General features: G+C 39.5%; 1 protein-coding gene across 2 annotated transcripts in view; it reads right to left on the bottom strand.

Moving 5' to 3' along the window:
* Nucleotides 1-4,422: 4,422 nt before the first annotated feature.
* The window catches only part of ST8SIA6 (ST8 alpha-N-acetyl-neuraminide alpha-2,8-sialyltransferase 6), a 130,093-nt gene continuing 120,148 nt past the window's right edge, over nt 4,423-14,367 (bottom strand). For both annotated transcript variants that reach the window (XM_056114632.1, XM_056114631.1), the window contains exons 5-8: nt 13,770-13,914; nt 8,475-8,587; nt 6,352-6,444; nt 4,423-4,941 (exon numbers count right to left, since the gene is read on the bottom strand). In XM_056114632.1, the coding sequence (XP_055970607.1) occupies nt 4,473-4,941; nt 6,352-6,444; nt 8,475-8,587; nt 13,770-13,914 (820 nt within the window). In that variant the 3' untranslated portion in view covers nt 4,423-4,472. The remainder of the gene's footprint in view (nt 4,942-6,351; nt 6,445-8,474; nt 8,588-13,769; nt 13,915-14,367) is intronic.

Here is a 14,367-nt window from a genome sequence, read left to right on the forward strand (position 1 = left end):
AAAATGTCTTGAATGTCATAATGAGAGTAGGCTGCCTCATAACTTCACTTGTCCAACACTTATTTAGAATATGGGCAAAGCTGTACACCACAAAATTTCCACATTTCCTAAAGCTTCCTGAAGTTCTTGGAATGATTTAGGATACTTGACATGATATATTACTTAACTGGCAAATTTTTTTGTATTCAAGAGGAAAAAATCCTGCCCCAAGTAGCTCTGATTTATGGCTTAATTCAGTATGCTATCCATAGAAAGTCCTTAAATACTGTCCTTGGCTGGTTACCTATCCTTGGCTGAAGGCTCACATATTTACTGGGTTGCAATTTACATGCAGAAGGAAATCTTCTTTCGTAAAAGTCATAATCCACTTGCCTTTGCCTTTTGTGAAGAGAAAGAAACATCGAAAACTTCAAGGACTGCTGTACTGTGTGAAAGTTAACTATGCATTGTCCATGGAGTCCTGGGTAGGAACCTAGTGCTACGATTTATATGTGTGAATGACCATTTCTCCCTTTTCCTTGGAACTGGATGGAAATTATTTTGGTATCCTGCCATTTGGCTATAATGTCCAGCGATACTGAACAAAAAGTAGAACATAGAATCAGGCAAATCAGTTTTTCTCTTAGGAACTGGTGGCATGTGGTTATTATGAGCTGGAATCCATACTACAGATTTAGGGCTAGTATCAAGCACCAGTACTCAGTACTCAAAGTCCACCAAAATATCTTAAGTTTATGAGCATAAGCCCAAATCTAATCCATGTGACAGTTTTCAGCACGTTGGTGGTATTGTAGTTAGCAGAGCTGTCTTTCAATCCCCTGACATTTAAAGCTCATTACCTTTAGAGATTTGGGGGAGACTATCAGAGTCAGACTTGGGAGTGGGAAATCTCCAACTCTACAAAATGAAGTTCAGATTTTTTCTCTAGATTTTGATCTTGGTGAAGAATTCAGAGTGATTTCACAATATAGGAAAAGAAGATCTGTGATTTATGGTTTATGATTCACATACTTCTACGCCTTACTATCAATATCCATTTCTACTATATATTAGAAAGATCTGAGGAAAATCTATTTTGATGCTATTGGCACACCACAGTGGGACATGTGGAAAGTTGTTCCACGCTACTGGGGGGAAACACAAGAGTGTGAGGGAGGCACATATGCCTTCCCCTCCCTTAAATTCCTCATCACTCCACTCATGGACAACATGAAGAGGACAGGAGAGTTTTTAGTCATGGGAAAAAATTATTAGCTAGGGAGTTAGTATAGGGGCTAAGGCACTTACCTTACCTGTGGAACCCCTGGGCGGGTGCCCCAAGCACTGCCAGCAGTGACCCCCAAGCACTGCTGGGGGTGGAGCAAAACAAAACCAAAAGGAATCACAAGTTGTGAAATCATGATCAACTCCAGGTCAGTTTGGGAAGGAGATATCAATTGCTCATGGTGTTTGTGGAGCAAAGACTTGTCTGTGAGATCTAGCTAGGATTGTTGGCAAACATCAACATGCTTTTCAGATGGTCACACAAATGTTAAGCAGAAAACAAGCTTTCAGTATGTTCCATTAGGAACTCCTATCATTTTCTCTGCAATGTTTCTTTGCTGAACAGTTACTGAAACACGCAAGTATTAGGATACCGCTCTCTGGTCTGTGGACCATCCTGGATAATTCTGAGACGCCCACTGGCGACATTGAAAAGTCTGTATTGATATTGTCAAGTTTATTTTCTAAGTTAGACTAGAAAATTATATGAAGAAATTCAAGCTCTAAATGTCATAATCACGTCATTTTTATTAAAATAGCTTATAGTCTCCAGATTGTATAGGTTAAGATTTATTTCATATGCTCCATCACTTTCACTTATCAGTGATATATTTCCAATATCATCAAGAAGTTTGTTCCAACTTCCCAGAAAACATTTTACTCACTATAAAATACAAATACTCTGATTTATTTTTAATAAGCCACTGCTAGTAACAAGATAGGGACATCATCAATACTGGTAGCAGATATTTTTAAAAATAAATAAAACCGTTAGAAGCAACAGAAAACAGCCACCTAGTCAACACCACTAAAAATATATGTATATAATAAATGAATTTGACTTTATGTAGCTAAAGGCATATTTTGGAACACATTTATATATAAACTCCTAATCAGTTTATGGAGCTAGTAAGTTTCATTTGCTATAAAAGGAACAATCAAATGTGCCACAAATGTCAATTACAATCAAATTAAAGATGTACTTTATCAAAATAAGCAATTCATAGCAGAGTGTTCTTACAAGTGAATATGTACCAAAATAATAACCTGACTAATAATCAGAAGTAATTTATAATTAATTCAGCATTTTGCCCAGTCTGCTCCACTGGTATTTCTGATCTTCTTGGGTGATACAAAGATAAGCAGGAAAGTATGCACATAATTATTTATTTAAGTCAAATAACTTGTTCAGTTAATAGAGATGATCTCTACTGAGAAGTGCTGTATTGTCATAGTGTAAGGAAGTGCTATACAAATATCAGTATTAAATAGTTTATTAGGCTTTAGCTTATGGATATTTGAGTTACATCTTATTCTCATGTAAATATACAGCTCTTCTTTCTTTCTTTTTGAATTTTATTGTTTTGGGGCCACACCTGGCAGTGAGCAGGGATCATTCCCAGGGAGCTCGGGACCATATGGAATGCTGGGATTTGTACCCAGACTGGCCACTTGGAAGGCAAGCACAGTCCAATCTACACCTTCTTATATGAGAATTGTTTTTCGTGCTTTTAACAATCAAGCTAGTTTTACTCCCATTTTACAGAAGCAGGTCCAAGATGCCCAGCCTCCCCACTGTCTTGATGTGGTAGTTCTTGGGGACAAAGCTCATAGTTTACTTTCAAACATCCTGATAGTGAAAACTCAGAAGCAAAGAGAGACTATCTCCTCCCCCCCCCATCATATTATTAGCAGAACCTAAAATCGTTTTCATTTGGTAAAACTTAGCCTGTTTTTAGGTTTGATTTAGAAAGCACTTCTTCCATAAAACATATCCCACCAAGATAAAACCATTCATTCCTCTGTCCCTCCTTTATTCATAACTTTTCCAATGACACCCATCATACCATATAATAACTGGTGATATGCGCATCACTTTCCTTCTATGGAATAACTTATCTCTATCCCTTTCTCTAGTTCTGGCATGAAGTAGTTGTTCAATAGTGTTTTTTAAAAAAATTGAGTGAGTTGTCCTCTCCACCCCAACAAGAAAAACAAGAAAAACCTGGATATTGAAAATATTCATGTCCTTGAAGTTAATACTCTTCATGGGACAGGAAAAGACTTAATATGGCACGAAGTTCACATAAAAAATTTATGTAGTTTAAAAATATAGGCAAAAATGAAAATGAGGGCTGGAGTGATAGCACAGCAGGTAGGGCATTTGTCTTCCATATGACCGATCCCGCGTTTGATTCCCACCACCCCATAGGGTCCCCTGAGCACCGCCAGGAGAAATTCCTGAGTGCAGAGCCAGTCGTAACCCCTGAGCATCGCTAGGCGTGAACCAAAATGGAAAAAAATGAAAATGATTTGACTCAAATCCAAAATATCATAGACGCTAATATCACAAGTGAACATAATCAGAAGTGGACATGAAACTATCTGAAAGCAAGAAGCTGAAAGTAGACTATAGACCGAACATGATTGCCACTCAATGTCTCTTTTGCAAACCACAGCACCCAAAAGGAGAGAGAGAACAAAAGGGAATGCCCTGACACAGAGGCAGGGTGGGATGGGGGGGAAATAGGGGGTTGGAGGGATACTGGGATCAGTGGTGGTGGAGAATGGGCACTGGTGGAGGGATGGGTACTCGATCATTGTATAACTGAAACCCAAGCACAAAAATCGGTAAGTCTACAACTGTACCCAATGGTGTTTCACTAATAAAAAATTTTTTTAAAAAAGAATTTCATTTCTTGACAATCAAGTTTTTATTGAACTGCATCATTTTTAATTTCCTCTCCTTAAGAAAGGAAGGAAGAAGATATGGATATTGTTGATAAGAAAGAGGCTTGCCAGAAAAAGAACCCCAGTAAATATCAGTAATTCAGCTCTTTTCTTGAGAAAGGGCCTTCCAGACACTCTACCTTTTATCATCAGGCTGGCGAGGGTGGAAGTGAGCTGGAAAACATCAAAATGGAAATATTCACCAAGTCCTTACCTCATGCCATATATTTCATCAAGATTTTTCATAGATGCTTTCATTTCACTCATGTAACATGGGTTAGATGTCATGGTCCCTAGTTTAGAGGTAAAGATACTTAAGATTAACCAAATGCATTGCTGAGGGTACAAACTCAGTGCCCAGAGCTGGTGAGACCAGGTTCCATGGCTCTCCTGACTGTCCTCTATAATGATCTCTGTTTCAGAACAGTTATTCACTGATGATATGGCAACCAGAGTCATTCTATCTTAAAACACTTGGCTTAGGCAATCTCACACTTGCTAAATTGTAATTTGAGGATTCCTTTCAGGTGAAGCTGGAGGATATGGCTGTATTCTCTGGGCATCTCGTGGAAGCCGCGTTTAGGTAAATTGTTGTCGTAGTAGTGATGGCTGACAGGGATGTCCTCCACAGTCTTCGAGAAGGGCCAAAACCCATAGAGTTTCACATTCTCACACAGTTCTATGGCCACGCTGGTGATCATCAAGCCAGAAGACAGGCGGTATTCCATCACACCTTTAGTTCTCCAGAAAAGGGCAAGGTTTTTCAGGTATTTGGGATGGAAAAAAACCACCTTTGATCTTGCTTTGAACAACTTCACAGTTTCATACACTCTAAAAGAGGAACCGGTGTTCGCCCTGAAGGAGAAGGCGGGCAGAAGAAGAAATGCATCTCCGTAGCTGGCAATGTCCTGCAGAAATAATTCTCTCTTTTCCTTTAAGTTCCCATATCTGTCAAATTTTTAAAAAGAATCATAATAATGACTATGGTCATGAAAGCTGCAGGGTAGGTTGTAGCATGAATTTAGCAGGGACACCACTGGTAACAGAGGCAAAGGGCATATCAGGGACAGCTCTCCAGGGGAGCCTCAGCCAACATCAAGGGCTGGGGCTTCACTTCTCTGTCTTGGTGGCTGAGGCTTTCATTTCTACTGCTCTGCTAGGCAATACACCAACTAGACACATATTTCTATTATTTTATTTTCCAACTCAGTCATTTTTTCCTAAGGTTGCTTTTCCACGATGAAATACTTTACACATTTATGATGAAATGTTTTGCCAAACATAGGGCACTCATACATTTGATATGCACTTATTTATTAGCAGGGGTCTGTGAGGGGAACTGGAGGGGTTTCCAGTTTTATACTGAGAGCCACTAGGGGTACAGGCAATGCTGCTGGAGAGCATGAAAGGCAGGCATTGAGCTGGAGGGTCTCATCTAGGAAAGTAAGTACAACACCCCTTTGTCCTAGCCCTCTGGCCCATAAGCAATTATAATTTGCTTTGCTCACCTTTTGTACCCATGTTATTATCAAGTAAATCCCCTTTGGAAAACATATATTATAAACAAACATCAATTTTAAATTTCCTCCATGTATTATGGTAATTTTATATAGTCAATCTAAATAATGCCCCAGTAAATAAACATACAAGCATAACTATGCGTATGTAGAAAATAAGCTTTGGGATGACAAATATTTTATAGTTCTGTAAAAGATAAGAGAACTATTGAAGAGGCAGAGTCCACTGATGATAATTATTAGTCACTTGAAGAAAACAATGGAAGAAAAGTATGGGATTTTTCTTTCCCAACCAAAATTTTGTATTAGTTACAGTGTGAAAAGAGAAAGTGGAAATTACATTTTAGCAATAAACTATCCAAGGTGAAAATGCAATTTTACCGGTTCTCCTACAGTTCAGTCTCTTTAAGTTTTTTAATAGGCTACATGCTACTAAGAAAAAAAGAGCATTACTAAAATGATAAAAAATTTTAATTAATTTCACTATTATTAAAAATGAGGAGGAACTATTAGTGTTAAACATTGTATGCCTAGAACTTGATAATGAAAAATTTTATAAATCATATGCCTTAATTTAAAAAATAGATTAAAAAAATAGATGAGAAACTAAGTAAATTCTCACTCGATGTGGAACTCTCAGCTGATCATACATATAATGAACTTCCGCCTTGAAAAAAGTGAAAAATTTCAAAAACAGTCTTACCTTATTTCCCAAAAAGTCAGTTCTAGCATAAGCCAGTGTCCGCAACCAGACTGCTGCTCAGATTAAGAAACTTGTTAAACAGTAGGAGGGGAGGAATTGTTGTTAAGCAGTTGCATAATGTAAGTATGAGGTACTTACTTCAGCTTTATGATACTGGGATTGATCGTCACAAGATTGGTTTTACTGCCAACATCTTTACTGACACTTCCTGTGATGGGAGGGAGGTTGCACCTGAAATTTGGAAGAAAAACTACTTTCAAATACTTGTTAAAAAATAAGTTTACACATAGTATCATAGGCCATAGAAAGAACCTCATTACTGGGCTGCCCATAATAAAAATACTTTCTAGGTCATTCCCATGTTCTTTTAAAAAATCAAAGATTATTTCCAAAATATAACCATAAGAAACACCTAGGGGAAAATGTTGAGTGTTGTATATAAACAACATTATGGAAAGCCATTCATCACCATTTTTTGTTTCTTACAGTCTTGGAAGTAAAAAAAAAGTTGACAACTATTTTATAAACTACTCACGTGCACAGTCCAAATAATCACAAGCTTAATTGTGAAATAAATGTTAATGACATCAGCTATATCTAATCTTCATGTAAACCTTAAGCTAGGAAGGATAACATCAAAAGGATTTCCAGTATCAAAAAATGCCTGGCAGCAGCAAATGTTGGGTATAGAAACATATGCATTTATGTTGATTTTACCAAAGAAGTAGCTGTTGAGATCTATTTTGCTTTTTTAAGGCTAAATTTGTTCTATTTCCTATATCTGCCCTAAGGAAACTGGATGTACGCATAATACTCACCACAGATGTTTTGGGAATTTTAAGTCCATAAAAAGTCGATTACAGGAAGAATTATTTATCATCATTATGGCCTTTTTGGACTGAGTACTTTAACAAAATGGCTAAATCATTCAGGTATTGACCATTTTAAATAAATCATGAGGAACACATTCAATAATTGTTGGACTGTTGGGTCTGTCCTTCTGTTATTACCTTCAGCATACAATTTAAGATGAAATTTAAGAGAAGTGTGCTACTCATTCAAAACTGTGTTTCTTTTTTATTTGCCATAAAGGGCAGAATGAAATCGATAAGGATCAAAGAAGCTCCTCTGTGGATGTAATCAGTGCTCCTAAAATCGAAAGAAACGGATTTCAACTTGCTTTTTTTCTAAAGGTGCATTTCAACTGAATTCTATCCTCAAATGAATAAGTCACTTTATTCCCAGCACATTGTCAAAGTGGAGAAGCTCTGTAGCTTGACTTCTTAGGAAAGCACACACAGAAGCCACTTTTGCTTAGATTTTTTTTTCAGGCTAGCTGGTATGGAGTTGATTGTAAAAGACCAGAATTTATAAACTGCACACAACTTTTTAAACGTTTTTTTTTTAATTTCCAGCCAAAGGACTAAATAAACAATGTGGGGTATGATTTCTCTTAGCATTGCCCTAAGTTTGAAGTGAGAACTAAAATTTCTTGATACAGGCTGTAAAAAACAAACAAACAAACAAACAAACAAACACGCAGGGGAAGGAAGAATCCAACAAGGTTCTGACAAGTCCTGCAGAGCTGACCCACTTCCACTGTAATCTCACCCCAAGTTTCTGAATAGAAAGTGACCCCAGCACAGTTTAAAGCTATTGCGACAGTGTGAGAAACCTGTGGTCCAGTTAACACTGCCTGATAATCTACCAAGATCATTCGCATTTTAATTAATAATTAAACAGAGTCTGGCAAACTCCCCGTGGCATACCCAATATGCCAAATACCAGTAACAATGATGGGTCTCGTTTTCCTAACCCTGAAAGAGCCTTGAATATGGCACTTTAAAAAAAAAATCTCAGGGCTAGGACGAAAGAGACGCTACTGGGGCCTGCTCGAGGCGATGGAGGAACAACAGGGTGATCCTGATCATGAATAATTAAACAATAACTGTATTTAACGACACATCTCTAAGGCCAGAACTGACATCTTTATACCTTCCCTTTGAAATATCCATGTGGGGCTGGGGGTGTGTTACAGAGCACAGAGCCCACAGTTGATTCCTGGAGTTGCCCAAATAAATAAATAAATAAAATAAAATAAAATAAAATAAATAAAATATCCAATTGATCACTGGCTTAAAAAGTGATCAGCTTGGGCCAGGGATGTAGCTCAGAGACAAAGCACTCTTCTGGCACGTGTGAGTCCGTGTATTCACTCACTGTACTACGCGTGCCCAGGCCAGCACCTTGACCGTTCTTACCGAAACACGAAATCCGACTTATCAATTTCTGCGCCGCAGAGAGACTGATTCAGAATCCCCGCGTTTCCAACCACAGCACACTGATTGTACGGGTAGTCTATGACGGGCTGCGACTGTCAGGAAAAAAAGGAAATCGCCATGAAAAAGTCTTTATTTTTAGAGCCACGACTGTCATCAGCTTAATGCAGGCGGTTAAATGACTGTTCAAACTAAGAAAAGAAAAGGAAGCAGAAAGACTTAGAATAAAAATTCCCAGACACTGGTTTCCTTGCTCTGAAGAGAAATACACAGCACATCCTATGCAAGGTAAGATAATGACACAAAATGTTTCTGGCCAGAACAAGCAACCTAACGCATTTATGTCACGCAGTTTAATAAATTATAAAACGAGACAGGCAAAGTCCCACGTAGTGCCTTTCCGACACACCGGCACATTTTCAGCAAAAGAGAGAAAATAAAGCAATTAGAAAGTAACATTAAATCCTTTATTCATGGGCATAAAATTAATAGCTAATTTAGCACAAGTTTCCTGTGGGTCTTAAACAGTTCGCCTCCAGGCTCAGTGGTGGGGAGAGATTTATGCCACGCATCTCCTCAAATGACCAGCCACAGGGCTCTGAGGAGGCCCACAAACTCCACCAACGGCATCTTTAAAATTCATTTCCAAGGTCTGTGTCTTTTATATTTCCTCAGATTTTCCAACTTGCCTCCCCCAAAATGTTGGGGATGAGGAATGATATGTGGGTTTGTGACAGAATTCGCTGATTGCTTTCTGGAAAAGTAGATAAGGGCAAGTTTAGAGGATGCTTGCAAAAAGTGGCAAGTTGGCTTTTGGTGCAAAGAGTCAAAGGCCCAGGGATTTCTTTTGTCCTGGTTTATAAATCCTTTCTTAGATGTGAGTAGCCCTTACTGTGAGAGACCCTACCTGACTGAAAAGGTGACTTGGGCATGGGAACGAGACTTGGGCATGGGAACGAGACTTGGGCCTGGGAACCTGATTGAGGCTTGGTGGTTGGGCCCGAAATCGTCTCTTTTCCTTACTCAGGTGCTACCTGTGTCCCAGTGAAAAGTCCCAATTCTTTGGAGTCAGAAAGTACAAAGATGTGGGGGGGTCAGCAGGAAGGGTGTTTCAGCAGGAAGGGTGTTTGCCTTGCATGTGGCTGACCCAGGTTCGATTCCCGGCATCCCATATGGTCCCCTGAATACTGCCAGGGGTGACTCCTGAGCACAGAGTCAGAAGTAAATCCTGGAGAACCACCAGGTGTAGCCCCAAAGCCATTAAATAAATTTTTTTTAAAAAAAGACAATGCAAAGATGCGCCTCCTCCCACCATGGGAACCGTAACTTTTGATTCAGAGTTCACTTTTCCTCTTTCTTGGCCTGGAGGAACATAGGCGTTGTGAGAAGCAGTGAAAGCACCAGCTCAGACAGCACTGTGGGGTTCCCCACTTTCCTCGTCTGTCCCCAAAGTTTGGGTACAAGACCTCAGGGGCAGAGAGAGAATACACTGTTGTTCGTCTCCTATCTCTCACCACAGATCTAACAGCTGGACTGCAAGAGGCGACTTTTCTGTGTCTGGAGGCCCAATGGCCCTCACGGGGTCAACCCCCTAACATAGGCAAAACCACCTTTGCACCAGCTTGTCTGCCAACTGGTGACTGATCCAGAACTAAAGACTGAATTATTGTCAAACCCTTAGTCAATGAAAATTGGCCACAGTGCATGAAATGAATCAGAAGGAAAGGGACAGATAGAGAATAACTGCATTCATTTGTAGTTTATAAATATATATATATATATATATATATATCACTATCACCCCATTGTTCATAGATTTGCTCATGCGGGTACCAGTAATGTCTCCATTGTGAGACTTATTACTATTTTTGGCATATCAAATTCGCCATGGGAGCTTGCCAGGCTCTGCCATGCGGGTGGGGTTCACTCGGTAGCTTGCCGGGGTCTCCAAGAGGGATGGAGGAATCGATCCTGGGTTGGTTGCATGCAAGGCAAACGCCCTACCCACTGTGCGATATATATATATCAGAAGACTCTATTCATGGCCAGGGAAAACAGGAGTTAGGAAGATTGGTTAATGGTTGGAACTAACCACAAGTGTGTAGGGGGCTGAGGGTAGGTAAGATAGAAAAGAGACCACTATGATAATAACAGCTGGGAATGATCACGGTGGAAAAGAGCTGAGTGTTAAAAGTAGGTAAGGGATATTCTGGATAATCTTTCAGTAACAATATTGCAAACCACAGTGCCCAAAAGGAGGGAAAGAGAGAGATGAAAAGTGGCTGCCATAGACACAGGTGGAGGGGTGGGGGATGATGGGAGGGAACCTGGGGACACTGGTGCTGGGACATGTACACTGGTCGAGGGCTGGGTGTTTACTGAATGACTGAAATCCAATCATGAACAGTTTTGTGAAAAATAAATAAATAAATAAATAAACAAATAAAATTGGCCACAGTGGAAGATATTTACAGCACGAATATTGGCAGCTAATATCAATCAGGGAGCACTCTCCACAGCATGTTTATCAGCCCTAAGGTTCTGGGAAGCCTCCTCTCACTCCCAAGCCCCCCAGACCCCTGTCCCAAACTGCCTGCCAGAGGGTCCTGCTACTGCACCTGGGAGATGCATAATGAGCAAAGAGAACTCAGCTGCAGCACTTCTAGATTTATCTCTAAACATCACACAGGGTTGATGCTTCAAGAGGAACAAATGCACAGCTTCTCCAGACCATAACTCACATGAGAAGTGTGCAGATGGGAATGGAGACAGGCCTATCTGGGAGTCCAGATGTGGGTTCGAACATAGGCTGTCTGCTCCAAAGTCCCAGCCACTAGCCTGGGATGCAGGTCTGCCTCAACTTCCATGGAGAAAACACTCAAGTTCATACCTTCTTCCTCTATCTGCAGGCACTTGGCAAAGTCACTCACTCCTGAAAGAACGCTTTCCAGATCTCTCGGGCTTTCTTCAGTCACAGCATTTCTAGCTCAGGATGTCTTCAGACAGTGTGTCAACAGTGCCACATTCAAGTGTGCATTTTAGAGATAGGCTAGAATGCTAATGTGCTCTTTATCATACCCTGGGCTAATCAGTGGGAGACACCTAGCTCCAATTCAGCGCTCAGAAGAAGGAATGTTTTTCTCTGATTTCTTGATCAACCGAGAAAATCCTCCCTCTGCCCTGGACTCCCAGGTTCAAGAAGAAATGGAATAAAGAGCAGATTTCAAGGTTTCCTAGCACCAACCTGCTAAGGAAATGGAGATTCGCACCGCACCACTCACCTTCCTGCTTGTAGATCACTCAGGCTGAAAGCTGATATTGTGATTTTTTTTCTTTCAAAGTAACTTGGCAAAGTGTTTTGGGGAAGTGACTTGCCAACATTTAAGCAAAAGAGTCTATTAGACTTTGCTTGTGCCTCAGAAGAGACTGAAGAGCCTTAAGACCAGAGCAGATCTGAGCAGATCCAGTGTGTGTGGGCAGGGGGGAAGGGGGAAGGTCCTCTCTAGTGGAGATGGGTCCAAGGGGAGGAAATACTGAAGCGACACAGCAGAGTAGCCTGCCTTTGCCACAGTTACTGTATGGACTTGAGGATTTCCTCCCCAGTCTGTTGAAATCAATACAAATTTTGACTCTCTCTTAATCACAGATAAAATTAACAAGCCTCAGTTCTTTTCTTTCAGGGTGCCCATTAGAGGCAAAATACCCCATTGCTTTTCTGTTCTGCTATCTGAAGCAAGGAAAATACTAGCAAAAAAATGCCTGGTGTAAGAGTGGGCACTGCAGAACTTTCCAAGGCTTATCTGACAGGGAACATCAATATTCCTTAGTTATTATCTTTTCAATTATTGGTGATTTCAATGCAGCAGGGGGTCATTTTTTAGAATGCTTTATGAGCTATCTTTTTAGCTACTTTTCCTTCCAGAAAATTTGCATTGTGTTTCTACTATCATTTTCTATTTATTTCTCATTCCTTCCCAACATATTTTTCCCACTTTGAATTATAATACAAAACAGTTACATGACCAGCAATAAATTATTCGAAAGGAGCCAAAGGTTCAGAGAAAGGGAATTAATTGTAGGAATCACATTTTCTGAAGCATAAATACAGGGATCCCAGTTTTGATGATCATACATGACCTAACTGCTTTTATTCAAATCATGAGGCGATGCCTTAGAGTGTGTGTTTGAGTGCTTTTCACAACAAAATTTTCCCCCAAGTTGAGAGTCACATTAAGGGACAAGATTTTCCTTGTAGTGATACCATATTCATTTATCAGTATATGATGAGTGCCTACAGGTCCTAGAGAACGTGGTAGAAATCTGGAATACACCAGTGAACAGAACAGACCCAAATCCTTCTCTTTTAGCTTCTGTTGATTTGCCATAAATTCTCAAATATTTACTTCCCCCAAATTAGTCATGTAAACCTATATTTCTCTGTGAGGAAACTGATTTAGTCAGGCTAAATGAAAACTCTAAGAAACTTCTTTCAGGTGGCTTATTATTGTAGGAATTTAACTTCAAGTTCTTTTTGATGGCAAGTAAGAATATTAGGATGATCAAACAGATGCCTCCAGTGTTAGTTATATTCATCTCGTGTTATAGCTCACATAGGTACAATTTTGTGGGTTGACTCTTCAAGGCAATGCTCTGCTCTGCTGCAGCAGCAGTAAGAAGTGTCGATCCAAAGCAACCTCCACATCCAAAGCAGCCTCCCCATACCCGGACCTGAGTTTATATAGGTTACAAATTCCCACCCCTTGCTGTCTGGCATCTGCTTAAGTAACTACAGGTTTGTGGGACTAACCAATTAGGTGGCAGATACCCTATGCAAATAGGCCTTTTATGATGACCAATTAAATAGTATATGTAAATAAGGAACCAATCAAAGGTCTTCTTTACCTGATCTCTCCCGCCTTATTTCTTCCATATCATTATGGTTCTCACCCTAAACTCCATGATTATTGTTTAGAAAGACTAAGCACTTCATCTTTTTAAAGATAAATCGTGAAGACCATTTTGAAGATCATTTTGAACATTGATCATGAAGATCAATATTGGGGAGGCTTATCATTGAAGGAAAAAAATGACACCCCCTAGAACTTCCCTGCACTCCAGATGCTTTTTGAAAACAATCCATAAAAAGTGTCTTATTGGATGGTAACAGTAGGGTCTTTTAATCATCCCCCAACTCCTCCACCCCATACTTATGATGCAAAGTGGAAGAAAATTCATCCATAATGGTAGCAAAATTAAACCACCTTAAATCTAACTCACCTTTGGAAACATGTCAAAAATGCTCTGTTTAATTAGGAATTCAAATTTACTTTCCACCTCGAAACTCATGTTAGTCCCAACTGGAGTGTTACTTTGAGAGACAATGAAGTTATGAACAGCATCACAACAGGAAGCAAGCTTTGCTCTGAAAAAGAAAAATAGTCCAAGTGAGCTAAGGAATAAGTTTACATAGTAAAAAATAGAGAGTTCCATGAAAACGCAAAAGAAAATGTTGCCATATTGACTTTCAGAAAGAAAACAAATAATTCACCAAAATAACATTTGTACTATGTTCCATGCTAACTGGTGTGGGATGGTGGTGTGCTTGAGTTAACAAGATAAAATAGCAAGAAATGTTAGCTGACTTAAACTCAAGGTAGGGATCCTCTCATTTAAAAAGAATTAATGAGTTTAAGTTTGAAATCTAAGAAGTCAAGTTTGAAATTTTTGAAATCCTTCTACCAATGTTATGTCAAAAAAGAGAAAAATATCAGAATAATTATAGCCACTTTATAATATAAAATGCAGAAACTCAACTAAGAACTGTGCTACAAATGTCTATTGGTAATCATTCAGAATAAGAGAAGTCCAATGAAAA

This window comes from Sorex fumeus, unplaced genomic scaffold (assembly GCF_029834395.1).
Source record: "Sorex fumeus unplaced genomic scaffold, SorFum_2.1 ptg000026l, whole genome shotgun sequence".
In the NCBI taxonomy this organism is placed as follows: Eukaryota; Metazoa; Chordata; class Mammalia; order Eulipotyphla; family Soricidae; genus Sorex; species Sorex fumeus.